Source organism: Trachemys scripta, chromosome 4 (assembly GCF_013100865.1).
Source record: "Trachemys scripta elegans isolate TJP31775 chromosome 4, CAS_Tse_1.0, whole genome shotgun sequence".
Classification (NCBI taxonomy): Eukaryota; Metazoa; Chordata; order Testudines; family Emydidae; genus Trachemys; species Trachemys scripta.
Window position 1 is genome coordinate 119,962,140 of NC_048301.1, and position 27,988 is coordinate 119,990,127.

Below are 27,988 nucleotides of genomic sequence, written 5' to 3' on the forward strand. Positions count from 1 at the left end.
AAAGGGGTCACCAGTACAAAAGTTTGAGAACCACAGTACTAGACTAGCAATCATTAACCTATTTATTTGTAGTAATAGAAATCAAGGATAGATGCTAATTGATGTATTTGTCTGTGTTTATCTGTATCTTGTTAGAAGTTTAACAATGTAACCAGATTTATTTGTAGATGCTAATTCCCTTTCATGTCTTAATTGCATTATATTTGGCATGCAGATGGTTCAGTAAACCTTAAGATCAAAAATGCAAGATAATGCAGGAAACTAATACTATTTACATTGTCTTCAGCTTAACTATCTATGCTATAATGAATTACTGGCTAATTGTCATATGTGAATGAATGCAACTGGTTTGCTTGTGTATGCTTAGGAAATAGATTAGCTTCAGAGCAAAAGTCTGCACTGCCTATTCTTCATTGGGGAAGGTCTTGCTGTGAGGAGGCTTATCAGCTTGCTAGAGAACTATAAAGGAAGCTTTAGGCCTGATCCTTTTCATCTTAGTTCTGCTTAAATGTTAACAGGGAAGGTTTAAGCTATAAAACTGTGGTTTCCAGGTTTACCTGGGAATTCTCATGGAAGAGCTTCAGCAGATGTTACACCTGGATTGCCTGCCTATTGGATTATAACCTTTTAAATTGATTCCAGAAACACTTTTACAAATAAGCAGCCTCACCTTCTCTGCTATGAAACTGTCCTAAGGACTTTACACACATTTGTATGTATATTGATCTTTTAACCTTTTGCATCTCTTTTCTTTTTATTATGAAGCCTTTAGTTTTCGTTACAAAAGGGTTGGCATCAGCATGATTATTAGGTAAGATCTGAGACTCTCATTGACCTGGGAATCAAGTCCGGTCCTTTGGAACTGGTGAACCTCACATAATGGTGAATCAGGTTTTCAGTAACCACTCACTCACTATATTAGACTTATCTGTCTGGATGGAAGTCAAGGGCTAGAATGCTTAAAAAGACTGTATTTGGCTTCTTGGTGACCAGTGTGGTATTATAGAAGCTGTTTTGTTACTGGATTGGTGAATCTAATTATAGAATTAAACCGCCAGTTTTGATGATTGTGTGCCCTATTCCTTGCAGTCTGCCTTGAGTGTAGCATTCTCAGTGCGGCTCATCCAGTCCAGTTCCCATATCAGCTTGCTGAACTGGATTGGGCTGACATCCCCTATGGTGACCACAGTAATGCAATCCGTATAAATCTACAATCCTTCCCAAGAGAACATGCAAGTGCTACAAGTGCCCATTCCCAAGAGAATGGCAGAGAATGTTCCCAAGGCAATAAACAGTCTGAGAAGGAAACAATGACAACTCGTTTTCCGGATAAGACTGAAAGAAACAGTAGCACAAAAGGATACCAGCTGATTCAGGGACTGATTAGGAGCTATAAAAACTAACACTAGTTTGGTTGATGCACTAGTCCGTCATGTGTACAACAAAGCTGTTCCTCTGGGCATGGAGCCTAGGGACTTTTACAAAGTGCAGTTCGGTACAGTTACAGTACACTACCGAGTTTACTACCAAACAGACAGGTATCTCAACGGACTCAATGAAGTAACATCAAGATAAACTGTACCTGATCTGGAGCTCTGGAGCTTCACACTCTGGAAACAAACAAAAAGGGAAAATACTTGAAATTTCAAAAGCCAAATGCGAATCTTTATATTGTGAGCAAGTAGGCAATGAACAGGAAGTGATATTACAAGCACTGAAACACCACCTACTAATGTAATGGACGATGAGTTCTACATTTCTTATATTCTTGTTATTAATTGAATCTGTGTTTCAGAGGAAGGATGCTCTTGTGGTTAAGACACTGGCTGGGGAGTTCAATTCATGGTTCTTCTGCAGTCTCCCTGTGTGACCCTAGGCAAGTCACTAACTCTGTCAGTCTCTGTTCCTCATCTCTAAAATGGGGGCAACAATATTTTCCCATCTCATATGGGAACTGAGAGAATAAATTCACTCATGTTTGGGAGGGACTCAAGCCTTGTCTACACTTCAAACTTAGGTTGACATAGCTATGGCATGCAGGTGGGAAAAATCCACATGCCCAAGCATCATAGCTATGCAGACCTAACCTCCAGCGTAGATGCAGCGAGGTCGATGGAAGAATGCTTCCATTGACATAGCTACCATTGCACGGAGAGGTGGAATTCCTACAGTGAAGGAAAAACCTCTTCTGCCACTGTAGCACCCATGCCTCAGATGCTACTGTGAAGGGGACCCATGGGTGGTGGCTGGAGCCCTCCTTCAGGGAGGCTAGCCCCTGGCTCCGCCCATGCACTCCTCCCCCTGCATCCAGAGCCCCAAGACCCCCTGACCTCCTCTGTGGCCGGGGAAACCCACACACATTGGCCGGGGAAACCCAAGGCTGGTAGAAGCCCCGAGGCCTCCCCCACACCTGCCTGGAGGTGCCAGGGCCAGCCGCAGCTGCTCCACACCTCCCCTCCCCAGACCCCAAGCCGTCCAGGGAAAAGCATCTCTTCCCGAAGATGCTTTTGACATGACCCATCCAGGTACCGGGGTTGCTGAGGTGGTACTTGCTACTCAACTTCCTGGGTTCATCAGGGAGTCCAGGGAGATTACTGATGAACCTGAGAAACTGAATAGCACATACCACCTCCTCAGCCACCCCAGAATCTTTATTATGCATGGTGCGTAATAAAGCAAAAATTTTGCTGCCAAACCCCGCAACCAGGGGTCTGGCGGCCACAGCAGTCTCCCCAGGCCTATGATACCCACCACCTTTGAGGGAACCCCATAAATACCAAGACAGATGTAAAACTGGCAGCTCAGGTTGTGACGTTGTGCAGTCTATATGGTTTTATAAAAACATGATAATAAGTGGATACACGAATGGATATAAACTGGCCATGGGGAAGTTTAGGCTTGAAATTAGACGAAGGTTTCTGACCGTCAGAGGGGTGAAATATTGGAACAGCCTTCCGAGGGAAACGGTAGGGGCGAAGGACCTGTCTGGCTTTAAGATTAAGCTAGATAAGTTTATGGAGGGAATGGTTTAATGGGATAACGCGAGTTTCGTCAAAGGAACAGCGTGACATCGCTGGTAAATAGTATCAATGGCCAATGAGGGTCTGGCTGGAGAATCTTGCCTACATGCTCGGGGTTCTACTGATTGCCATATTTGGGGTCGGGAAGGAATTTTCCTCCAGGGTAGATTGGCAGAGGCCCTGGAGGTTTTTCGCCTTCCTCCGCAGCATGGGGCAGGGGTCACTAGCTGGAGGATTCTCTGCTACTTGAAGTCTCTAAACCACAGGATTTGGGGACTTCAACAGCAGAGTCAAGGGAAAGGGGTTGGGATGGCTTTGTGGCCTGCATCATGCGGGAGGTCAGACTAGATGATCATAATGGTCCCTTCTGACCTTAAAGTCTATGAGTGAATATAATGTAACTGGGATAGTTTTAGGAAAAATATGGTAATAAGTGAATATAACATAACTGGGATATGCTTCTTGCAAAAGGTCTCTTGTAAGGTATTATTACAAAGCTCATAATCTACTGAGTGTGATCATCCTATTTGCAGAAATGTACCACTCTTGTATCTAAAACTAGAAATATAAAACATAACTCTGAGGGCCTATTGTAATTATGTAAAGTGTGGGCCATTAAGGATGGTTTGGAATCTTGATGACTCCCATTGTCTGCAGATGGCTGTATTTACCTGTATATGTGTGTGCTGGCATGTGAGTAATGAAGTCTTGCAGTGACATGTGATCATGTCACCTGAACTGGAATCCATCTTTAACCTGGTGCTTTTCCAGTGAGGGGGGGTGGAAACCCAGAGGGACAAAGGGTTCCCGCCTTATGCAAAAGATATATAAAGGGATGGAAGAGAACAAAGAGGAGAGAGGAACCATCATGAAGAATCCCCTAGCTATCACATGAGCTGCAACAAGAGCTGTACCAGGGGAAAGAATTGTGCCCAGGCCTGGAAGGTGTCCAGTCTGAGGCCTTGGCTACACTTGCAGCTGTACAGCGCTGTGAGGTAAACCTGTCTTCGTACAGCTGAGTAGGGAAAAGCACTGCAGTCTGTCCACACTGACAGCTGCCAGCGCAGTGGTGTGGCCACACTTGTAACATTTGCAGCTGTGTTGGGAGCGGTGCATTATGGGCAGCTATCCCAGCATTCATGTGGCTGCAACGTGCTTTTCAAAACGGGGGGGTGGGGTGGATTGTGACAGGGAGTGTGGGGGGAGAGAGAGTGCTTTTTGGAGCATGTCAGCTCTCTATTTTGCAAGTTCCGAACTCCCGCCCCCCTGCTCATTCGTTTACTCACTCAAAGCAAGCTGCAAATTGTTTGCTTTTCTCTGTGGTAGGAGCTTTGAAACCGGCACTTCCGCATTCCTGCAGCCAGTCACAACAATGGAGAGGATTGGCCACTTGACAAGGTGATTAGTACAGCACTGCAAGCGTTTACACTCACACCTGTGAGTCGTAGCCACTCCGCTGCAGCTGTTATTCCTCTCCGAGATGTGGAGTACCTGCAGCGGAGTACCCAGGGAGATACAGCGCTGCAAGTGCCCTGCCAGTGTGGACGGGGAGTGAGTTACAGCGCTGGGGGAGGCTTTACAGCGCTGTAACTTGCAAGTGTAGCCAAGGCCTGAGAAAAAAATTACCGAAGCATCTCTGAGGGTGAGATTATCTGTATTCAGTTTGATTAAGCATAGATTTGCGCATTTTATTTTATTTTGCTTGGTGACTTACTTTGTTCTGTCTGTTACTACTTGGAACCACTTGAATCCTATTTTCTGTGTTTAATAAAATCACTTTTTATTTAGTAATTTACTCAGAGTATATATTAATACCTGGGGGAGCAAACAACTGTGCATATATCTCTATCAGTGTTATAGAGGGCAAACAATTTATGAGTTTACTCTGCATAAGATTTATACAGGGTAAAACGGATTTATTTGGGTTTAGACCCCATTGGGAGTTGGGCATCTGAGTGCTAAAGACGAGCAAACTACTGTGAGCTGTTTTCAGGTAAACTTGCAGCTTTGGGACAAGTGATTCAGACCCTGGGTCTGTGTCTGGAGCCAGACGGAAGTGTCTGGCTCAGCAAGACAGGGTGCTGGAGTCCTGAGCTGGCAGGCAAAACAGGAGCAGAGGTAGCCTTTTGCACATCAGGTGGCAGCTCCCAAGGGGGTTTCTGTGATCCAACCCGTCACATAGGTGACTTATGGTCATTAAATATCCTAGAGCACTTTTCACAAGGGGGTTAATTAATAGTACAGCCCTAGGCAAATGTTATCACATTCCACCTTTGTAAATTCCCCCTGCAGTTTCAGAGAAATTATTCTTCACTTGGCTACTATGCCACCCCAGAATTAGCTGCATTTCAGGGGTGAGTTAGTGACACCCATGTAGACATTTGAGGTGTGTGTTCATCTCAAGTTAGCTAACTCAAGATTAAGTCCTAGTGAAGACTAGGGAAATTGGTTGTTTTTACACAAGTTAACAGGTTAAAGTAAATCCTAGGCTCCTCAGTTGTCTTTACCTTGACTTGTGAACTCATGTGAAAACTACAAGCTACTTTACCTTGCGTTATCTAACTTGAGTTAAAAACACACCTTTTTTCCTAGTGAAGATGCACTCTTGTAGAGAGCTTTGGGATCCTGCAGGAAGAATGGTGCTGTATAAATGAACATTGTTATTTTTAATAGGATAGGCAGGTTCATCATTATTTATGCTTGTAATACAAAAGGGCAATCTCCAAATATTTGTTAGTAACTAAGTTTCCTCATTTCCTGATATTCCTTGTTTGGCACTTCACATCTATTGCATTACAGAATGCTGCTGGCTATATTTTTAAACATCTTTCTATGTTAGATACATTAATATAGGATCCCAGTTCATTGCTTTCATTCTGAGGGGATGGCAACATAGTGACTGAATGATTCATGACTCCCTCTGCACTATTTCCTGTCCCCATCCCCAGTGAAACTCTGGAATGCATTTTGGCCCTTATGGTTGTAGACAGTAGTGTGAGGGCTAGTGGCACTTCTGTTTTCTCTTAAACCACATTGGCTACTACCCTAAAAGTCTGTCTTGACAGCCTCAACTGAAATCACTTCTGAAGACTGAACTCTGAATCTGAAATCTGCAGTAGTTTAAGAAAAGCACATGCCATCCAGACTGGTATATTTTTTGCAGAAGCAGGGAGCATTACACGGGGATCTGCATAGCAAAATTGCTAGGAACAGATAAAAACATCACTTTAGTTACCTTACTTGGCCTCAGTCTTACTGAGTCATCAAATATCTTTGGCTGAGGCACCCCACTCCACTCTGAAGAGGTTCCAATGTTTATATTTCTTGGTACAGGTTGGTGGTTTAACGTTGCCAGTGGAGGTTGACCTGGAAAGAATTAAATACAAGAGGGTTTTTTTCACTTCCTGGGTAGCCCAAGTAATTCATTGTTGTATGCTGTGATTCAAGCATTGAGCAAATCATCAGAACTGTCACTTCAGCACTTCTTAAATTAGCACTTCTCTATTTGCACTTACCAGTTTCATTGGCCACAATGAAGGACTCTGGGGTTCGCTCAGGCAGAGGGGGAGGAACATCATCGTCTGGGTCTGGAGATGCTTCTGATTAAATAAACATGGCTAGTTATTTGGATTTCTTTGGACAGTCCTACCCTTACCACAATACACAGCTAAGAAGGGTCCCTACAAAGTTGTGCAGCCTTGAGAACTGACTCACCCAAGTCATTTAGTCCACATCAAACATCTAATATAAACCGATTGTTGACAATCCATCTTCCACCAAGAAAAAAATCATCCCCATTTTCCCAGGCTGTGAGGGATACCCCCATAAGCAATCCACAGAGCTTGAAACCCATCCATTGTGAGCCCTGGCTGCTGTTATCCAACCAGGCACCATAGATTGTGATCAAAATCTTTTAAAACTTTATTTTAAAAAATCTAGGTATATTCCAATATGATTTCCACTTGCTCTAGATAATTTTAAAACTGTGTGCCTGCTTCCACTTGTGTCAGTAGCAGAACACCCATTGTGGAGCAGGATCAGTCCTTATGCATGTTAACCTGCATAAACTTAAAATTAACATTGTTACTACTAGGTGGCAGTTGTGCTGGTAACTACTCCAACCTAAACTCCAGTATAACACCTTCAGTCAGGGATTAGGGGTCTGAAATCCCACAGAAAGCTGGAGAATTTCCTCAGAGCACTTTTGACATTTGGGTCCTAAAGAGCCTGAATGGAGCAAAGATGGTTTTAGTTTTAGTTTTTACTCCACACCTACAGCAATTCCAAAGTAACTGACAAATACTGCACTGATACCATTGACTTGGACATGAAGAGAACAATCCTGTACCCAATGGAAACTGTGGAGTAAACTTTATGTGGGCAGAATGTAACTTTGCAGGCTTAAGTTCAGCCAGGACACCAGGAGTGAAATCCTGGCCCTATTTATCTCAGTGGGAGTTTTGCCGCTGACTATGATAGAGCCAGTATTTCCCCAAGGGTTCCAATCCAGGACTCTTTCAGAAAGAGCTATGGAATCTTTAAATAACTGAGGGAAGGGATCCTTAGTGGAGTCCCTAAAACCACTTCCTACAGTTCCCTTGGTTTTCCGTGGAGTGATCCAATCCAAGTATTAACCAAACCCAACCTTGGTTATCTTATATCTGCTGAGGTCACAGCCTGAGGTGACATGGTAGCATAGAGCAGAAGTACTAGAGGGATTCTGATGGTCATGCTACCCCAGAAAATTATGGCAATTTCTATGGAAAACTGAGGCAGAATCAACAGTTTGAAGCCCAGTTCTGCCCTCCACTATGTGGTTGTGGTTTCTACTGAAGTCAGAAGGAACATTTGAGTCCCTTGTCCAACTGAGTGGGAGTGCTGGATTCGGAAATAGAACAGGCTGCAGGAAAATCCTATGTGAATTTCAAAAAGGTATCACACACCACATGGTAAAACCCCAGAATAAATGAGCTCAGCTGGCAACACTGCCACACAGCTTACTCTGCGAGGATGCCTGCCTGTCATCCAATGGGTGAACATGCTGGGACAGAGGAGTTGACACTGGAGGACTGGCCCTGGTAGAATCCAAGGGCTGGATTGTGGAAATTGCAGCAGGGAAAGAAAGGGAAACTGTTTCATACAGCTCTGAAAAGTAGTCAATAAACATCGGGGATCCTGGATCATCTGAAGAGAGCGAAGAAAAGTAAGGGTCTTCCGCTGAGCAACAATATGGGGAAGGATGTAGGCCACTGCTCATGTGTCGCGGGGGAGCGTCTACTAGTCTGCTTGAATGGTTCAGTTCAACAGAAGAAAAGTCAGTCTGCTTCTTAACCTCAAAGCCCACAGAACTGCAGGAGTTTGGTAGCCAGGGGCCCAAAGAGGATACAGCATCCCCTCCATCCAGTTCCTGGGTGTCTCTCTGCTGCACTAACTCAAAGGGAGTTGATTTGGTTTGTATTAATGGGGCCTTGACACTAGGGTTTCTCTGACATGCAGCTGTAGATTTCAGGTTCAGAGGAATCTCGTCAGAAAAAATGCTGCTCAAGTCTAAGCTGTGATGTTTCTGGAGTGGTTCCCCAGACAGCAGAGCGGCACCTGCATTCTTGCTGCTGCTGAAGTTCAAGGCCCCAGAAGATAGGGCTTGTCTAATGGGAGGAACACTGTGCCCATAGTTGTCAGGTACTGTTGAGGGCCTACAGTTCGATGCATCAGTCAGTGATATTTCTCCTTGTGCCATATGATCAGAACTTTGATGTAGCTCCTGTTCCTCTCGCGCTGAACTGCAATAAAGTACAGTTATATGAGAACAGAACTATTTACCGCTCAGAAAACCCCATTACTATATAAGCAGAGCTCCACGGCGTTCTAACCCCCATGTGCATACAAGAGCAAGTCCCCAACAGTCCTTGCCATGTTTTTAGGGGGAAGCTCATCCTGTGCAGTGAGCCTACACAATGCTTGTGGACCAATGAACTCATGATTGAGCCCTACTTTGAGGGCTTAAGCAGTGAATAAGCCTGTGCTGGCCCCTCTGCATGGGTGAATTTTACCAAACAGCAAAATAAATGTTTTCCTGATCAAAACAGAAGATGCAAATCAAAATCAATCTTCCTTCTAAAATATATTGAAAAAGAGACCTATATAAAATGGACATTTGGTACCTGAATCTTTGTAGGCAATTACCATGTCTGTGTCTCCCTAAAAAAGTATCTATTTTTGTTTCAGTGTTTTGTGTGCACTCATTATGACCACTCTCTATAGAGGCACACAGGATTCAGGTGCTAGAAGAACAACTAGAAATAATGTTATTTCATCCTGAAATTGGAAGTCATTGACACATGGCACTTGCACCATGTGTGTCTAGATTAGACCTGCCCTTACCAGCTTGGTAGTGTCAGAGAATAAGTTTCTTCCAGTGGGCTCAGAAGTGGCTGGAGTCTTGGATGGTTTGTTTGAATCTATTGAAAGAGAAGGTTAGCGCTCACTCGTATTGCAGCAAGACTGTCAGGAAAGCATGCAGGCAATACACAAGGTTTCATTTCACTTTGTTATTCCTGGTGATTGGCTCTGCCAACTACCTCTGCCTATCATTGATTGTTTGGAAATTAAAATGCAGGAACAGCAAAAACAGACACTGTCTTATTGGAAGATGCAGTACATACATTTTTACAAGAATCAAACTCTTCCCCAAAAAGTTTGCAATGTCTTTGCAGCTGGCTGTGCTTCTAGGACCCACATGCTATCTGGCTACATGGAAATTGGTTTTGCTTTTGACACTTTAGTTGTGCGCTCATCCCCTTCTTTCGATAAAGCGTTTTCAAAGGACAGCCAGGTCTCTGCAGCCGAGAAGGTTTGGCCAAGAGCTATAAAACCACATCCGGACTCAAGTGTTTCTCTGCTTTCTGTCTCAACCTGGCCTCACATCTGCACGTAACCATGTGACTGTCCACAGCACAAGAGAAGGAAGCTGACTCCCACAATCTGCTCAACCAAGTCTGGCTGTGAAGTCTCAGCAAACACCAACTTATTACAGCATGTCAAACTCAGGTACATATTTTAAAGGGTTCAGTTTGAAAGTTGGACTTTATTGTGGAGTCAGTCTTAAACCCTTTGCTGACAATGCCAAATGTTTTTCATTGTAAGCCCTATTTCCACCCCCTTTTAACTGAAGTTTCTCAGTCTGAGTCTGTTTAGAAATGCATTTGTTTCAGAAAGTTTGAAGACAGCCAGACAAACCATGTTTGAGGTGGAGGGCTCTGAGCAATAATAACAAAGAAAGGTCAGAATTAAGAAGTGTTAACTCTACAACTCAAATATGACTTGACCACACAATTTCAGACTCAGACACTTCATCCTCCATCAGAACTAGATGTGGCTGAGGAATTTACATGTATTTTTTCACTGTACATTTTAGCCTCTCTTCTTCCAGGAGTTAGCTGTAATGGGCATTACCTAGCGCAGCTCCTATCTACTTTGTTGGGAGCGGAACCTTTTGTAGCGATGTCTTTGATTTGTGTTTTGTTCTCCTACAGTAGATTTTTCTCAGGGGAATTTGGGATCTCTTTTATATTGTTAGATTCTAGTCAAAGCTATTGGAGATGAATAAGAGGTGCAGGGCCCAACCCTGGATTGACAGCTGCTGCTGCCTGTATGGCATCTCTCAAGGCAACATGTTAATACTAGCTTTTGCCTCTTATCGCATCATCCACTCCCATTTGGCCAATACTGCCAGTTTGACCGCCAACCTGTCCAATGAATATTCTGAAACTTTCATCTGTGATGCTGTGTACACATGGACAGCCTTCCTGAACTAATCCATAAGGACACTACGCTCTGCTCCTTCTGATCCCTCCTCAAGACCCAGGTCTGCTGGGATGCCTACTAGAAATCAGCCAGTCGAGGTTGACTGTTTGGGGAAAGTCAATACTTTATTCATTCATTATAATAAACAATTACACACAAAAAAAGCAAGTGGAACCCTCCGCTGCATCTTGCTGCTGTAACAGGGATTGCATAATGAAGGGGAAGACTGGGTTTGTGGTCAAGGCACTTGACTGGGATTCAGGAGATTTGGGTTCAGTCTCTGCCTCTGCCATAGACTCCCTGTATGACTGTAATCTTTCTGCCTGTGTAGAGGGTTAGTTAGAATGAATGCAATAATGTGCATGTGGTGCTCTCATACTACAGTTCTGGGGACTATAGATTGGAGCCCCTTCGCGCAACCATAATATAACCATTAACTATGCAAGAGCAGCAACTGCATTCCTTTAGTGCAAACCACTTCCCAGTTCAGTCACCTACATAGATTGGAGCCCCTTTGCGCAACCATAATATAACCATTAAATATACAAGAGCAGCAACTGCATTCCTTTAGTGCAAATCACTTCCCAGTTCAGCAGGGCTTGGAGGAGTCTGAATCTGAGCTAACACATCTCAGCCATAAGAGGACAGCTAACGGCAGTATGCATTGGGGAGACAAATCTTACCTCTATGACAGTAGAGTCTGACTGGACAGTGAGCACTTCAATCTGTCTTTTAAAGAGTTCGATCACAGCATCGTAGACCAATTCATACTGTTCCTACATAGAAAACAGAAGAAACACAGGAGATGCAGGTATCCCCATTACTCACATCCACTTCAGACAGCAGCCGATTCATCTGAACCGTGCAACATATTAGCTCTTACAGTGCTGGAAACTCCAGTCCTTGGGTTAGGCAAATTCTCAGAAGGGGTTATAGCTGCTGTTTTCAAATGGTCAAGGTTTGAGTATGTGTTAATGTCAACTGAACAAACGTTGTGTGCTGAGCTTCCTCTTCAATACATCCCAGTCGAAGCCAGCTTCGCTTACTGAACAATAACTTGTTTCAGCATAGACAATCGCAAGTACTAAGCTACATCATCATGTACTCATTTGATTTCTCCTGATAAGCTTCTTTTGGGAAAGAGTCTTACAGAATACAAAGCGACATGCTTGCTGCACACAGAGGCTTGCCCCACAGTGTAACAATACAAGTTTGGTTCTTGCAAACCCTGAAGAGAAGTTATGGGTCTGGTTTTATAGCAAGCATTGAGTAGCTATGACCTACTTGGAGCTTTCTGAACATACCTTGGTTTGCACTATTGATGGCCTTTGTGTGCGCATTTCCTGGACCAGACTAAAAATACTGAAGTTCTCTGGAACAATCTTATAAAAAAGAGATCATGAGAAATTAGAAATGGGCCTGAACCAAAACCACTCCCAAATGGTGATGCAGTTCAGACCTGGATCCAAACTTCAGGCCCGTTGTTACAAGAAATCTTTACTGCTTGTGATTTTTTCTTTGTTGATGAATCGTTTCCCTCCTCACATATCCCCTCCCATCTTCTACTCATTAGGAGGCATCCCTTTCTCTGACAACAGCATGAGAGACAAATACAAGTTCCATGGAGTGCAAAGAGAAGCTGAATTTATGGCAACCTGCTCTGAACTGTGATCTAGATGGATTTTAGTGTGACCATGATGCAGAAAATAGCCACTCCTAGAATCCTGTCTTGAGACAGGCATTCATCCAGGAATTACTTCACAAGTAAAAAAATAATCTAGTTTTAGAAACCTGAATTTCTTACACTAAAGGACAGAAGATCAGGACTGCAGCCAGGCACCGGATTGCAGGCAAAAAGCCAGTTTAACGACTGATGTCAGAACAGTGGTAAAGCACTGTGACCTACAATTCAGATAGGAGGGTAGCAACAGGAAAGAGGCTTTTATTGCCTCTTTATGTCTTAGGTTGTTTTAAGGCCTCAGAAGTGGTTCATATCAGCATGTGGAGAGAACACATGTCTGGGACGAACAGTAAACACTATGGAGGAGGAAGAGACAGGATGAAATTAGGACAACATGAAACAGAGCATGGAGATTATTAAACTCATCTGACACTGCCTTCAAAGAGTTGGGCCAGCATAGGGGTTGGAACTAGGGGTGCTGCCGCACCCCCTGGCTTGAAGTAGTAATAGCAACTCAAATACATGGTTTCTGCATTCAGCACCCCCACAATAAAAATTGTTCCGGCACCATTGTGGGCCAGAGGGAGTTTATGAGAGAATTAGCATATGAAATATACTCAAAGGCAGCAAGAGAATTTGCTATCATTGGGAATATGGTTCAAAAAAGACTGAGCCAGACACGGGCACTTTGAGGAACAAAAGAGCCCAGGGTAAAAAGCAAGCACTGGGTAGGCATGCAAGAAAACAAAAAGACTGATCCCCGGCACTGCTGAGATACTCACCCCATCCTTCAGCAGCTTCCAGGTATAATCAATGGCACAAATAACTCCTGTTCTCCCACAACCAGCACTGAAATTAAAATCGGAGCCCTGAGATTTGAGGAGGGGTTTTGCCTTCACTTATTACTTGACATTAATCTCTCTTCCTTCTGTGTTTTTATTCATGGATCAATATTGTTATTCTGCAACTGATGCAAATCCAAGTCTACATTGCCTAAGCCCAAGCACTGTATTTTCTGACCAAAGGCAGCCCAATCATATCATATCATATATCCTATCAGTTCCATCCCTGAGCCGGCCTCCAATGATGCCTTAAGGAGGAAGCTGGCTGCTGACACCGGTGCATTGCCCTGTTCATTTCAGCCATGTTACTCTAGAAACAGCACCTCTAGTGCCTTACCAACTCCCACAGCACGCTGCAGAGCAATCACTTCCACACAGGATTGCAATCTCTGCAAACAGATGTGGCGGCTATTCTGCTCTTGGCAGTAGGAACATAGAGATTTGCCAGATTGTGAGAGAGCATTGGTCCATCAAAACCAGGACCCTCCCTGCATCCACCACACAACGCTGATTGATGAGCCGCAGGAGGATGAAAAATCCCACATGGCACTTGAACAAATTTCTTCCATAAATCCTATGTGATCAGCGGATGCATGGGGACTGATTATATTTTTCTTGGTATGTAACTACAAATATCATTGTACATACAAAGTAGCCAGCTTTTTTTCTATCCAACTTGCTCAGATACAGCTTCTGGCTTTAGAACTTGCTCTCCTCAGACAGGGGATTTGACCTAAGACTTTAAAAAGTGACAGGCTTTTAAACACCCACCTAAACAGAAAGAAAGAAGCTGTTCCATTCACTTGAGGCTAAATAATAGCATTTCCCTTGCCAGTAAAACCTCCTTACCTGCAGTGAATACAGATGGGGATGTTGTCATCTGGCTGGTAGCAGCGCATCTCCCAGATAAGCTCAAGAATGGGGTTGATGGAGGAGGGTACATCATGGTCTGGCCAGTTTTTATAATGGAACTGATAAATAGTGCGAATTACCTGTAAACGAGAAGAAAGAGGAGGAGCTAAGGCCAGGAATTCTGCCTGTTTTATGTGAGGAGAAAGCCCCACGTCTCAGATGTGCATGTCGGTACAGAGCATACAAACAGGTGGCCATTCCAAGATCAAAAAGGCATCAAAAAAGTCAATATGTGCTACACCCTCCACCAGTACCCATTTACACTATATTTCTGGAATATAACCTGTCTGTCACTCTGTAAATGTTCTCTTAGGCCTTTTCATTTTACATGGCACTCTCTATATTGCCTGCTAATAGTTTCTAAAGAGGAAACAGTGAGGCTAAGGCCTGGTCTATGCTAGGAAATTAGGTTGGTATAACTATGTCGCTCAGGGATGTGAAAAACCCATATCCCTGAGTGATGCAGTTAAACTGACCAAACCCCAGCATAGACAGTGCTAGATCAATGGTAGAATTCTCCCTTTGACCCAGCTGCTGGTTATCAGGGAAGTGGAGTACCTATGCTGATAGAAGAAACCCTCCGCGTAGGTACAGTAGAACCTCAGAGTTACGAACACCTTGGGAATGGAAGTTGTTTGTAACTCTGAAACGTTCGTAACTCTGAATAAAACGTTATGGTTGTTCTTTCAAAAGTTTACAACTGAACATTGACTTCATGCAGCTTTGAAACTTTACTATACAGAAGAAAAATGCTGCTTTCCTTTTTTTTTTAAAAAGTAATTTATGTTTAACACTGTACTGTATTTGCTTTTTTTTTGTTACTGCTGCTGCCTGAGTGCACTTCCTGTTCCAAATGATGTGTGTGGTTGACTGGTCAGTTCGTAACTCTGGTATCCATAACTCTCAGGTTCTACTGTAGTGTTTTCACTGAAATGGTACAGCTGTGCCACTGCAGCATTTTAAAGTGTAGACAAGCCCTATGTTTTTCTTATCCAGAGAATAACACCTTGGCTCTCAGCTAAAACAGCTGCAGAAATTAGGGTTTGACAACTTGGCTATTTTTACTTCCTTTAGTATATAATCACTATGGAATAAAAAAATAACACGTTGTGGAATATTGGCAGCTCCTTCAAAGCTTACTGTAGAAACCCTAAAAAGCAACAGAGGGTCCTGTGGCACCTTTAAGACTAACAGAAGTATTGGGAGCATAAGCTTTCGTGGATAAGAACCTCACTTCTTCGGATGCAAGTAATGGAAATCTCCAAAGACAGGTATAAATCAGTATGGAGATAACGAGGTTAGTTCAATCAGGGAGGGTGAGGTGCTCTGCTAGCAGTAGAGGTGTGAACACCAAGGGAGGAGAAACTGTAGTTTTGAGAATGCTTGGTGAAGATCACAACCGCATCTGCTCCAACCCCTCAGACAGAGACCAACACCTACAAGATCTTCACCAAGCATTCTCAAAACTACGATACCCACACAAGGAAATAAAGAAACAAATCAACAGAGCCAGACATGTACCCAGAAGCCTCCTGCTACAAGACAGGCCCAAAAAAGAAACCAACAGAACTCCACTGGCCATCACTTACAGTCCTCAGCTTAAACCTTTCCAACGCATCATCAGTGATCTACAACCCATCCTGGACAATGATCCCTCACTTTCACAGACCTTGGGAGGCAGGCCAGTCCTCGCCCACAGACAACCCTCCAACCTTAAGCATATTCTCACCAGCAACCACGCACCACACCATAACAACTCTAACTCAGGAACCAACCTATGCAACAAACCTCGATGCCAACTCTGCCCACATATCTACACCAGCAACACCATCACAGGACCTAATCAGATCAGCTACAACATCACCGGCTCATTCACCTGCACGTCCACCAATGTTATATATGCCAGCAATGCCCCACTGCTATGTACATTGGCCAAACTGGACAGTCACTACGCAAGAGGATAAATGGACACAAGTCAGATATCAGGAATGGCAATATACAAAAACCTGTAGGAGAACACTTCAACCTCCCTGGCCACACAATAGCAGATGTTAAGGTAGCTATCTTACAGCAAAAAAATTCAGGACCAGACTCCAAAGAGAAACTGCTGAGCTCCAGTTCATTTGCAAATTTGACACCATCAGATCAGGATTAAACAAAGACTGTGAATGGCTATCCAACTACAGAAGCAGTTTCTCCTCCCTTGGTTTTCACACCTCTACTGCTAGCAGAGCACCTCACCCTCCCTGATTAAACTAACCTCATTATCTCCATACTGATTTATACCTGCCTCTGGAGATTTCCATTACTTGCATCTGAAGAAGTGAGGTTCTTACCCACAAAAACTTATGCTCCCAATACTTCTGTTAGTCTTAAAGGTGCCACAGGACCCTCTGTTGCTTTTTACAGATTCAGACTAACACGGCTACCCCTCTGATACTTGTAGAAACCCTGTATCTCCTGCAGTCAACGATACCATTTAATTAGAATAAGTGCAGTAAAGCCAGTTGGATGCTCTTCCTGCCTGACCATTTCCCTACTTACTTTGTTCAGTGTCACCTTTAGAGTCCGAATCACATATTCAGTTTTCTTTTCCTCCAATTCCTGCAGAAGCAATACATTAGTCACTTTCTGCAGATACATGGCACTGGTTTCCATAAAGGGTGCCACAGATTGTGGAACACTTGTTAGGCAGGATGGAAAAGGCTGATGTACTTACACAAGTGATGGTGAAAGGACCACACTGGAGTGGTGAATCGCCCACCTCAACCCAGTACCGCTCACACTTTTTCTGTTGTAAAAAGCAGGAAGAGTCTGTGATTATTTGTCTTTACACCTGCCTGCCATGTCTCCTGCCTTGTCTTCCCCAATGGACAGTTATTTGTTTCGAAATGCCTGGCTTTGTTGCTGAGCTCACTCTTGTCTCCCTCTTCCTTGGGGCTCCCAATACACGGTTTCTCCAGAGAGACAGCACCATTTTCTGATGATCCAAGCACCTGCTTGGCTGCTGGAGTGAGCCAACAGCATCACAGTGTGTGGTCTACTGAGACCTTTCTCTCTTGCAGAGGCTAATCTCATTCTCAGAACCAGTTTGGCGATGATTGAACAAAATTGGGTGCATTTGGGAGTCTCCAGATATGAACTATTCACTGATTTCTAAATATGAACTAATTCTTTGTGAAACCCAATGGAAATGCACATTCTTTCTCCCCCTGGTGACACCAAGACACTGGCTCCATGCTCCGACACATTACTCACCTTCCCCATTTCAAACTCCATGCAAGCCATAACCACAATCTGTAAAAATAAAGTACATAAAACCTGAATGTCTCTTAATCAGGGGAGAAAGGCAGATTTTAGATAGGATAGTTAAGTAGCATTCAGGGATATTTATCAGTTGTGAGAAAAATTATTTTGGGCCACATATGGCCCTCTTACTCTGATGCTTCTCAGGTAGGCAAAATTTGGGCACCGTTCACAGCATGGGTGCCAGAGACCTTTCAGCTCCAAAGCTCTCCCATGGAAGACTGTCATGAGACATACTCATCCATCATGGTATTTTTGATAAAGACCCTCATGAAAAATGCAGTGAACATGGTGTACAACTCGTGATCCTGGCACACTAACAGCACATACTCATTATCCAACCAGTAACACAAATACACATGAACTTTATTGCAAAGCTGTAAAAATACGTAACAGAAAGCACCGATCTGCATCTTACCAGGACTTCATATTCCCAAATCATCCTCCAGAAGTCAAGAACAGTGGTGGAGAGAGGACCCTGGGTAGCTATATACGCCCTCGGCCCATATACTCCCTAAAATGAAATTCAGATTGCATATGAATATAATATTTGAATGGGCACTAAGCACCCGAAGAGACAGAACCAGCACTAATTTAGAACTGTACTGCATTTACATGAAAAGACTAAAGTGCTTTAACGACTAGGACAACTGTAGTTCCTTCAGCTTTTTGTCTGGCTCTCTGAAAAGCTGTGTGTTTTCGCCCCTGCAGTATCGCTAGTTGGACTGACAGTCCAGTCAACAGCTGACTAGCAGAATCTACCCTTCTCTACTGATAGTGAGAGATGGGTTTGGAACAACCCCCGCCTCTCACTTCCAAACAGCATCAATTTTTTTCTATTTTAGGGGGGAGCTTGCTGACAAATGTTCAAAATACTGATCTGGTCTATGTTTTGCAGTAGGGCATATCCCTACTTGTTAATATCCTGGTCTGGCATCCTTTATAATGGTCTTTGCCCTGTACAACGTGGTTAGGCAACATTCCTTGGCACAGATGGAGGGAAACGTCTCTGCTTCAACCACAGCAAGGGGAGAGGCATTTACAAACCGAACAAAGCTGTAGGGGTGGAGGAATGAGGTACTGACTTGCCCCCGTCTCTTGCTGGCCACAGATGCCTCGAGTTCTACTGATGTAACTGGGTCTCAGCACTGATGTGGGCGCAGGGCTTCCTGTCTGAGCAGTGGCGTCAGAGGCCTTTGCTAGTGGCAGGCAGTGTAGAGTCATTCCACTCGCCATTGAACACATACACACAAAGGACTATAAAGCTGATGGGGACACAGGGCTCTGAGCTTGGAGCTGTAGTCTGAAAACTGCTCCCCTCCCCAAGATCATGCACTTCTCATATACCAAAGCCTGGCTTCCTGGACATTTTAAGGGGTGTTGGCATGGAGGGTTCTCAAAGGTCTCCTTAATTTCCCCCCGATTTCATTATCACCCCCACCATGGTGAGCCACCCCATAGCCAATGAGGACAGGACGGAGCTCCCTCCAGACTCTGGTACAACTCTAGATATATGTACTTATTCTATATCAGCCTGCCAATTCCATGCAGCACTGCCTTTTCACAGCTCAGTGTGATGCACTTGAAAGTATGTACTACAAACCAGGCAATACCTTGATGAAGTTGGCATTTATGTAATGAGAATCTTTATCTGATGTGATGAGGGAGAGCTCCACTCTGCTGTGATCAACTGGAGAGAGAAAGGAGTAATTATTGTTTTTATTGTATCACATTAGAGCCTAGAGGGTCCAAATTCTGTAGATTTTAAGGCCAAAAGGGACCATTACGATCATCTAGTCTGACCTTCTGCCCAGCATAGGGAATAGAATTTCTTATTGTGATTCCTGCATCAAGCCCATATCTTATAATTGAGCTAGAGCACATTTAAATCAAGGCCCATTGTAGTAGATGTTGTACAAGTACGTAGTATAACAGTCTCTGCCCTACATGGAATTAATGTGCCCCAAAGACATCTCTGTCTAAGCCTTGCTTTATGTGGTTTCTCTGAAGTTGGACAGCATGCACATTATACAGCAGACTTTCATGTAACAACTTACCTAATAAATAAGAAAAAATATTTTCCCCTACTGAATAACCTACAGATCCCCACAACTATGTATATACATTACAATAGTAAAAAGTGATATCTTAAATATTAATCATGGCATTCAAAGCATATTAAGAGTTGCTCTGTGGAGGGTCACATGGAGATATGCACAGGTATGTCTATCTGATGAGCATAGGAGAGCATATGCCTATGTATGTATGTCCTGATGTGTGCTGCATAGCCTACTTTGGTGTATGCATGCCTATACATGCTAGGCTTACATACTGATGTCTATATCCACGTATATACTGGGCAGGGGAGGAAGGAGAAGCTAGTATGACAATAACTGGTAAGAAAGAAAGGCTAACTTGCAAATTTGTTATTTTCAACCTACAGGGTAAGATGTCCTTGTATCGATTTTTCTTGATGTTTTCTGGTTGCTCAGACGCTGCTGTTGGGTATATTCTGTCTGATCTGTATTTTGTTGATTGCCTTTTCAGCTTCTGTGGTAAAACAATGGAAAGATTAAAGCGAATGTGTTACAGACAGCACAGTGTTAGAGAGCATGTCTGATGGTCCCTAGGGGGCCAGACTCACCACCACAAAGCAAGGTCTGCACTATTCATTCTTTCCTGATTGGCCTCTCTCGAGGCACTCAGCACGAACAGACAACAGTAGCCACTCGAGAACCATTTTGCAGCCAGGAGTTCTGAAGACCAGAAAGTCTGCATGCTGAGCTGGGGACACTACAGGCTCTGACACAGGCTTTTGAAGTGCCTCTTTAGAAAGTTATACATTTATATGGAACACAAAACTTCTGCCGTACAAACTTATCATTTTCAGCATAGATGCCAAGCAGACAACAGGCAATAGTGACATTAAGCTATCTCCAACAAATGATAAGCAATTCACTTTTCTCATGCTGTAGCTAAGAACTGAAGCATCTTTGTCAAATAATCTCTGGTTTGTGGTACTGCCTGAATTAGACTGAGCTGTGCAACAAGAGGAACCGAAGAAAAGCAATTGCAGGTACTGCTGAACGGGATTCTAAAAAAGACAACACATGGCTCCAAGACACCTCTAATCAGTCTCTCTTTGGTAGCGTAAGGCTGCTGCATTGTGGATTGTTTTCCCTGCTGCCAGGGAGGTATATGGAGTCTTGCTGGTGCAATCTGAAAGGATTTGTGATTTCACTGGGCTGATCCATTAGAAACACACCCTTTGCTTCACTACACACTGGCCTTTAAAAGTACTAAACATTTTATTATCACTGCCCCCATTTATTAATGGTAACATCTAGCCCACTGTGCTCGGTGGTATGACAGGCAAGGAATTAATGCTGCTGAATCTCAAACCAGACAATGAGGGATGGTCCCAACACCTCTGTGCTTTGAAATCCTGGAGTCTAGTGCGCACCTTCGTATTGCTCCTGGAGTTGTGTTATTGTGCAGATCTTTTGTTGCTGTGGAATGATTCTGGGAAATGAAGGCCTGCTCCATGGCCTTAGTTCTTGCATTTCTGCCCCTGGCAGACCCTAGAGTCTAGTCTCTGGGGAGACTAGTGCAGGGATGCCTGCCAGAGGATTTGAGTGAGGAGCCTCCATCCTGTCTGACAGAGCTGATGCTTTCTCATGCCCTTATTGCCCATTTCATGGCAGCTCTGTGGTTACCTCTGGGATTTGGAGATGAAGAAAAGCAAATAAAAAGCTTTGGGCTAAAAGTACGAGGTCACTCAGGCTAATGTTCCCCTTTAGAAGGAACATGTCAGAAAGGTCTTGCTCCAGTTCCTGGGGCACACTGGATGGGCCAAGGGGAAGCTGCACAGCTTTTCTTTGCATCTAATATGCATTGAATTACCAGCTGAGGCTGCTTTCCGACAGGATGTGGAAAGGGTGGCTAAACCAATCAGGCATTAGAGGAAAAACAAAACACATTGGTCTCATGACACTTGGACAAAAATAGCTCTGTGGTCTGGCGGGGGAGCACTGAGAAGCTGGCATCCCCAGGAGAAAGATGCACTTGGAAGGTAGTTTTCTCCTAAAAACTAATAGGTTCAACTCATAGGTTTATAGGAGCAGAACTCCGCATTTGCCCTCCAGTTGAGGGATCACCCAGCAGTTTGCCAGAAACTCATGAGAGGCAACTAATTTGCATCAATCAACTGGATAGCAACACACTTCCTGTTTCATAAAGGAGGTGCAGCCATGAGGACTACAGTCCCAGCAGGCAAGGCTTCCACGATCCCACTTTCTCTCCTGTGTGTTGTGCAAGGGAGAAGGTCAAGGTCAGAGCTAGTATCAGCTTACAATTCTGTTACATTTTCAAAGTAAATGTAGTCCTTGCACACACACCACTGCGAGTTTGGAGGAATTTAGCACACATTTAGGGATTGCATTAATAAAAGGAAATACTGCATTTGGAACATTGTGAAAGGTATAGAACGGTGGCTCTCAAACTTTTTTACTGGTGACCCCTTTCACATAGCAAGTCTCTGAGTGTGACCCCCCCCCCTTATAAATTAAAAACACTTTTTATATATTTAACACCATTATAAATGCTGGAGGCAAAGGGAGTTTGGGGTGGAGGTTGACAGCTCGCGACCGCCCATGTAATAACCTCACAACCCCCTGAGGGGTCCCGACCCCCAGTTTGAGAACTCCTGGTATAGAATAAGAGACTAGAGAAAGTGTTATTTACCCTTTCATAAAATACAAAATGAGGAATCACACAATTAAATTTAAAAAAAGGGAAGTACTTTTCCACACAACGTACAACTAACCTGTGAAACTCATTGCCATGGAAAGTTGTGGTGGCCAAAAGTAGAATTGGGTAAAAAAAATCACTAGATAAGTTCATGGAGGATAAATCCATCAATGTGTATTAGCCAAGATGGTCGGACACAATCCCATGCTTGGGGAGACCCTAAACCTCTGACTGCTAGAAGCCAGGAATGGAAGACGGGTGGATGACTCCATACCTGCCCTATTCTGTACACTCCCTCTGACGCTCTGGTAAGGGCGACTGTTGGAACCAGGACACTGGCAAGATGGCCCATGGTCTGACCCAGTATGACAGCTCTACTATAAGCCCCGTTTATCTTTTAATCAATGTGGACAGAATTAGTCATGGTACAAATAATTACTCAGAACTATATTTCAAACAGCTACTATTTCATTATTAACTCTTTCCCCATCCCCCAAATAAAAAAAGTTGTCTATGTGCCTGTTAGCAGCAGGAGGAGTCCCAGCCAGACATCCCAGGAGGCTGAAGTTCCCCGCTTACATGCAGGGGTCAGGGTAGATGCTGTGCAGACACCATGCTGTGCAAACATGGCACCAGCCTGCCTTAGGCCTGACGTGGAGGAACAACCAGCCTCTGTGGCACTTCTGCTGAGACTGCCAAGGAAGAGGTCAGTCATGGTGGTCATTTCAGTAACACAGACACATGCCCACTAAGAAGCAGACTTAAACCCCAACTCATTTCATGGCACTGAGCAGCCATCAGATGGTAAGAGCTTTCCATCACTACTAAACTGAGTTGGATTTGAAATCAGACTTGAAGGTGAAAGCTTCTGTATCTCGTGACCAATCTCCTGAGCCAAGGAGTCAGCAACACTCACTCTCAATTGTTTTCCTCAAGCTGTGAAGCCCACTGGTTGCACAGGAACCAAACTTGTATTGTTACACTGTGGGGCAAGCCTCTGTGTGCAGCAAGCATGTTGCTTTGTATTCTGTAAGACCCTTTAAGACCTGTAGCCTATTCCCTAAGCCATCCAGCATCTCTCGCAAAACAGATTAAAAGGACATGCTGTATGGTGGCTGCAGACAGGCCCTGACAAGAGAATAATTCTGTTAACGGAAATTCAGAAGTTTTTAGACTAAATTAACTTTAGAGTCAACATTAACTTTAAAACATCTAATGAGTTAAGGAAACAGCTGTCACTTGTCATGTTGTTCTACAGTCAGAGGGAGACAGGAGCATTGTCATTTATTTGGGTAGAATGAGTCAGTAACAGAGCTGCAGAAGTCACAGGACTCTTATGTATCAGCCCCACATTAACAGGAACATAGGGGGAAGCCCAAGTGCAGGGGAACAGCAGGATGTTCTCCCTGGATTTCAGATCTGTAACTCCCTAAAACCTGCTGCAGATTGCACCCAAGGCTGGACTTTGTGGGTTGCACCTCCTTTAGTGCTGTCCCCCACTTCCAGATAATTTTTTTAAGGGGACTAGAGCCACTTGGCATTGAGGGACCAATATTTTAAGACACAGCTCCAAGCCAGGTTAGTTTCTAATCTGCATCTTCTGTCACCACAGAGCTTGACATATGGCAACTTGGCAGACTGATACCTGTGACATTGCAAATGCAAATAGCAAGGGTTAAGCTTATAAATGTGAGGCTGCCCAAATGGAACATCTGGGCACAAATCAAGTACTGCCATTGGCACCAGCAATTACACAATTTGCATGTGCAAGCACCTGTTTGTACGCAGTGGGTGTTTGCAGGGATAATGGACCCAGGCTTATTTTTGTGGCTCGTGCATGGCAAGCAGATTTGAAAGTTTGGCCTTTACCAGTTTTCTTCTAAGGATCTTAATACACAGAACAGCTGTCTGAACCATCCTGGGCTTTGGGAAAGGCCTTTCCCAGCACCAGAGAAAACACTTTTCTACTTACTATTTTTGAAAGATTGCAGGCAGTGCACAAGCTACACACCCACTTTCCCCAGAGACCAGCACATGCATCCTGGCCTGATGCCCCCGACACTTCAGCCTCCCTCACACAATAAAGCACGAGCTTTAGAGACTGGGTGGGGAAAGTCAGCCACCGGTGACATTGCTTTTTTCCATGGAACAATTGGACTGTTACTGCAAGGTACTCAGCACTCAGATTAATCACTGCTCTCTGACAGAGGTATCTGAGAACCGGAGATCATCAATGAGCAACTGACATTTTCCTAAGTCTTTGAAGTGACTCCTCTCTAGGAAGACATAGTGGGAGCTAGCTCATGTGGGGGCTACCTGAGCAGACTGGATTCTCACCAGCAGCCTTGGCCATGCACAACCCCCTTCCCTTCCCCTGGGAGGATGGAAGGGGACTCAGGTCACTAGTTATACAAGTGCCTCTGGGATGCTGAAGGCTTGTGGCTGCAACAGCATCACCATCCTTCTGAGGTTTCTAAATCTTGCTGAGCAATAACAGTGGGGAGTCTTTGTCCTAAAGCACCAGGGACTAACCCAAACTGTGGGGTTAGTATGGAGCCTACTCTGGAGGCCAATCTCCAGCTAGTATGTCCAAAAGCAACTAACTAGGTAAATCCCCAAATACAATTCCTGTAAATTCCTAGGACTGGGTCATTGTTAAACACGAGATTCTGGATTTATGTGACAATCCTTCCACACCGATGAGCCCACACCCAGCTGATGAAGATTGGGGCCTTGAAAATAGGCGCATTAAACAGAACTATTAAATTATGATTTGTGTGGCGAAAGTAAATAAGGAAGTGTTATTTACTTCTTCTCATAACACAAGAACTAGGGGTCACCAAATGAAATTAAGAGGCAGCAAGTTTAAAACAAAAGGATGTATTTCTTCACACAATGCACAGTCAACCCTGTGGAACTCTTTGCCAGGGGATGTTGTGAAGGCCCAGACTATAACAGGGTTCAAAGAAGAGCTAGATATATTCATGGAGGATAGGTCTATCAATGGCTATTAGCCAGGATGGGCTGGGATACAAAACCATGCTCTGAAGTGTCCCTAGCCTCTGTTTGCCAAAAATTGGGAGTAGACAACGCGATGGATCACTTGATGATTACCTGTTCTGTTAATTCCTTCTGAAGCACCTGGCTTTGGCCACTGTAAGAAGACAGGATCCTCGGCTAGATGGACCATTGATCTGACCCAATATGGCCATTCTTATGTAACTCTGCAAGGAAGCCTTGAGCCCAGCCCTCTGGCCAAATGTATCCCAGAGGGTCCTAAAATGTAGATTAGGACAAAGATGGTCTATAGCAGCTTTTGCTGCTGGTGACCTGAAGCAACAGGAAACTTCTATTCAAGGGGGGAGAGAGAAATGCCACTAATATTACTTGCCATGTTAGTTCCAGGACACAAGAGACAAGGTGAGTCAGGCAACACCTTTTATTGAACCAACTTCTGTTGGTGAAAGAGACAAGCTTTTGAGCTCTACGGAGCTGAAGGAGAGTTCTGTGAAGCTCAGAAGCTTGTTTCGGTTACCAGCAGAAGTTGGTCCAATAAAAAATTAACAAATATTACAGCAAATGCATTTATGTTGGATAAAATGCACGTTTCCATGCAAACTGGGATAGCCCGAGACCTCAGAAGTTGCCAGTATGGACCTTAGTGATGCAGAGACTGGACATCCTTCTTTAACGCCTCCAGTTTATGACTTTTTTCCTCTTTCCTGCTCTAACCATGGTCCCAAATGCTAATATGAAATAGTGACTGGACCAGTCCCTATAGGAATTTGTCAGGGAATTTCTCTGCAATCAGATCCCTAGTCTGGATTTTCTTTGACATCGCAAGATGGGTTACTGGAGTGAACCATATCGAGTGGTCATCTGAGGGACCCAGTGGGTATTTCAGTTCTGACCCACTTCAGTTCACACTTTTCTCTGAGATAGATGGCTGAAGGGAAAAGGCTTTTTCAAATATTTAGAGACATGGCCCCCACTGGTGGTATTAGGAGTGAAGCAGCTAATCCCCCTGCAGCAAAAATGAAACTACATTCCTACAAGTGCGTTTGCAAATTAGGAAACAGGAAGCATCGAATCAGGTAATTGTTAAACACAGCTTCACTTAGCATGGAAACTATTAAACTGCTCTTTTAACACTGTTCCTAGATCCATTTTTGTTCTAGAATTAGTAGAAAAACAAAGTGTTACATGTAATCATTACATCCCAGTTCAGAATTTGCTTCAACAATTGAGAGCTTCCCCATAAAATTAGGTTAGACTCAGAAATGTGCCTGTAGGTGACTTACCAAAAATTCGTTTGCAAACTCCTCTCTGTTAAATTTTCTGCTTTGGGCCCTGTCCAGGTTTTGCAGTAGAATCTCTCTTTGGTCCATGTTGCGTGACAGGGATAGACTGGTCCGGCCAAGCAGAGGATGGACATGTCAAGTGCATGTCATAACGGAAAGCACCAGCATGGAGAGCGCCTGCTGAAGGCTGTGGTTTACTGACTTCATTGCAAGTCTTAAAGGAAATTAGTGCGTAACAGCCCGTGTGGTCAAAAACAAAAAAACAAGATTCTTAACTCAGGGCCCTAGTGCCTCCTTTTCGGAGTGTGAACTACTGTGCTCATTTCTTTATGGAAAGAGGAAGCTGGGTGGTCTCACTAAGATTATCTATGCAGTTTTCTTCAATATCAGACTTCATCATAGCCCTTTCTGAAATCAACTCCACTCTGATCAAAGAGCCATATAATGCAGATGGAAAAAAGGGAAACTGCATCAGCTGTGCAAACCAGGGCAGCATTGGCCACATTCACCAGCATTATCTGTAGTTCTGTCTCACCGGAAATGTCCCTATGCTGATAAACAGCCATCTGAGCGGAAGACTTGACAACCCTCTCTCCAGGAGTGTAGGTTCTGAAACACAATAGGTCACACCTCAGGTCCAGACTCCGCCAGCAAATCCTGAAATGCTCAGAGGTCACTGCATTTTCAAATGACCTGGGATGAACTCTGGAAAGCCACATCAAATTCAAGGATTTACATTGGAATGTAGAAGTTACACAACTGTCCACAGAGGCCACTCACTATGAGACTGTGCAGGTCCTGGAATGTAGGCTTTTAAATGACAGTCCTCAGAGCTTCCATCCCAGAAAATGGATCTTTAGTCCACCTTTCCATTAGGGCTAGTCTGGCCGAAAACAGAAGCCTAACATCTCTCCTCCTGTATTTGTAGCAAACTACTTATGGTTGGAAAGCCAGTAACTCCTGTTCCTCTTTGCAGTAGGAGAATGCTGCCCCCAGCAGTTTCTTGGCTGGGACGTGTACATTTGGGGCCCGATAAATGCTGTATCACACATGTGCAACTGATCTGATTAGAACATGGAGAAGCAGAGCCGGTTTCTTCAAAGCTGGCTTCTTGGGCTGATCGGGGCTCTTTGGCACAAGAAAACATTTGGCAGCATGATACCTTTGATTAGAGAGAGAGGCCCAAACCACACACGCAGTCTGGATTTCCAACATCCAGTGTTCTGCAATGCTCAAGAGCTCCTCAGGCCCCAGCTCTAATTCAAATGCCAGAGCAAACAAACAAACCAACTAAATATTGATATGGCTCTCATCACTGAGTATCAGAACTCTGCTGCACCCTTTACAGAGCTGCTGGAGTTCAGAGTAGCTATA

The 27,988-nt window shown here is 44.0% G+C and overlaps 1 protein-coding gene across 2 annotated transcripts; it reads right to left on the reverse strand.

Annotated features, from left to right (window-relative positions):
* Window positions 1–43: 43 nt before the first annotated feature.
* PTPN22 (protein tyrosine phosphatase non-receptor type 22) lies at window positions 44–27,523 on the reverse strand. Of its 2 annotated transcripts, XM_034770620.1 has the most exons (16): window positions 26,615–27,523; window positions 20,006–20,114; window positions 19,178–19,254; window positions 17,983–18,078; window positions 17,517–17,555; window positions 16,978–17,049; window positions 16,803–16,862; window positions 14,196–14,338; window positions 13,287–13,353; window positions 12,128–12,205; window positions 11,507–11,599; window positions 9,402–9,478; window positions 8,022–8,800; window positions 6,536–6,619; window positions 6,256–6,386; window positions 46–1,610 (listed from the first exon to the last, which is right to left on the reverse strand). In XM_034770620.1, exons 1-16 carry the CDS (start codon window positions 26,699–26,701, stop codon window positions 1,524–1,526), a joined length of 2,079 nt encoding a protein of 692 aa, XP_034626511.1. In that variant the 5' UTR covers window positions 26,702–27,523; the 3' UTR covers window positions 46–1,523. The 2 variants fall into 2 exon arrangements, with proteins under 2 accessions (XP_034626512.1, XP_034626511.1); XM_034770621.1 differs by lacking the exons at window positions 20,006–20,114; window positions 26,615–27,523 and adding an exon at window positions 18,650–18,763 and having other exon boundaries at window positions 44–1,610; window positions 19,178–19,252.
* Window positions 27,524–27,988: the final 465 nt, after the last annotated feature.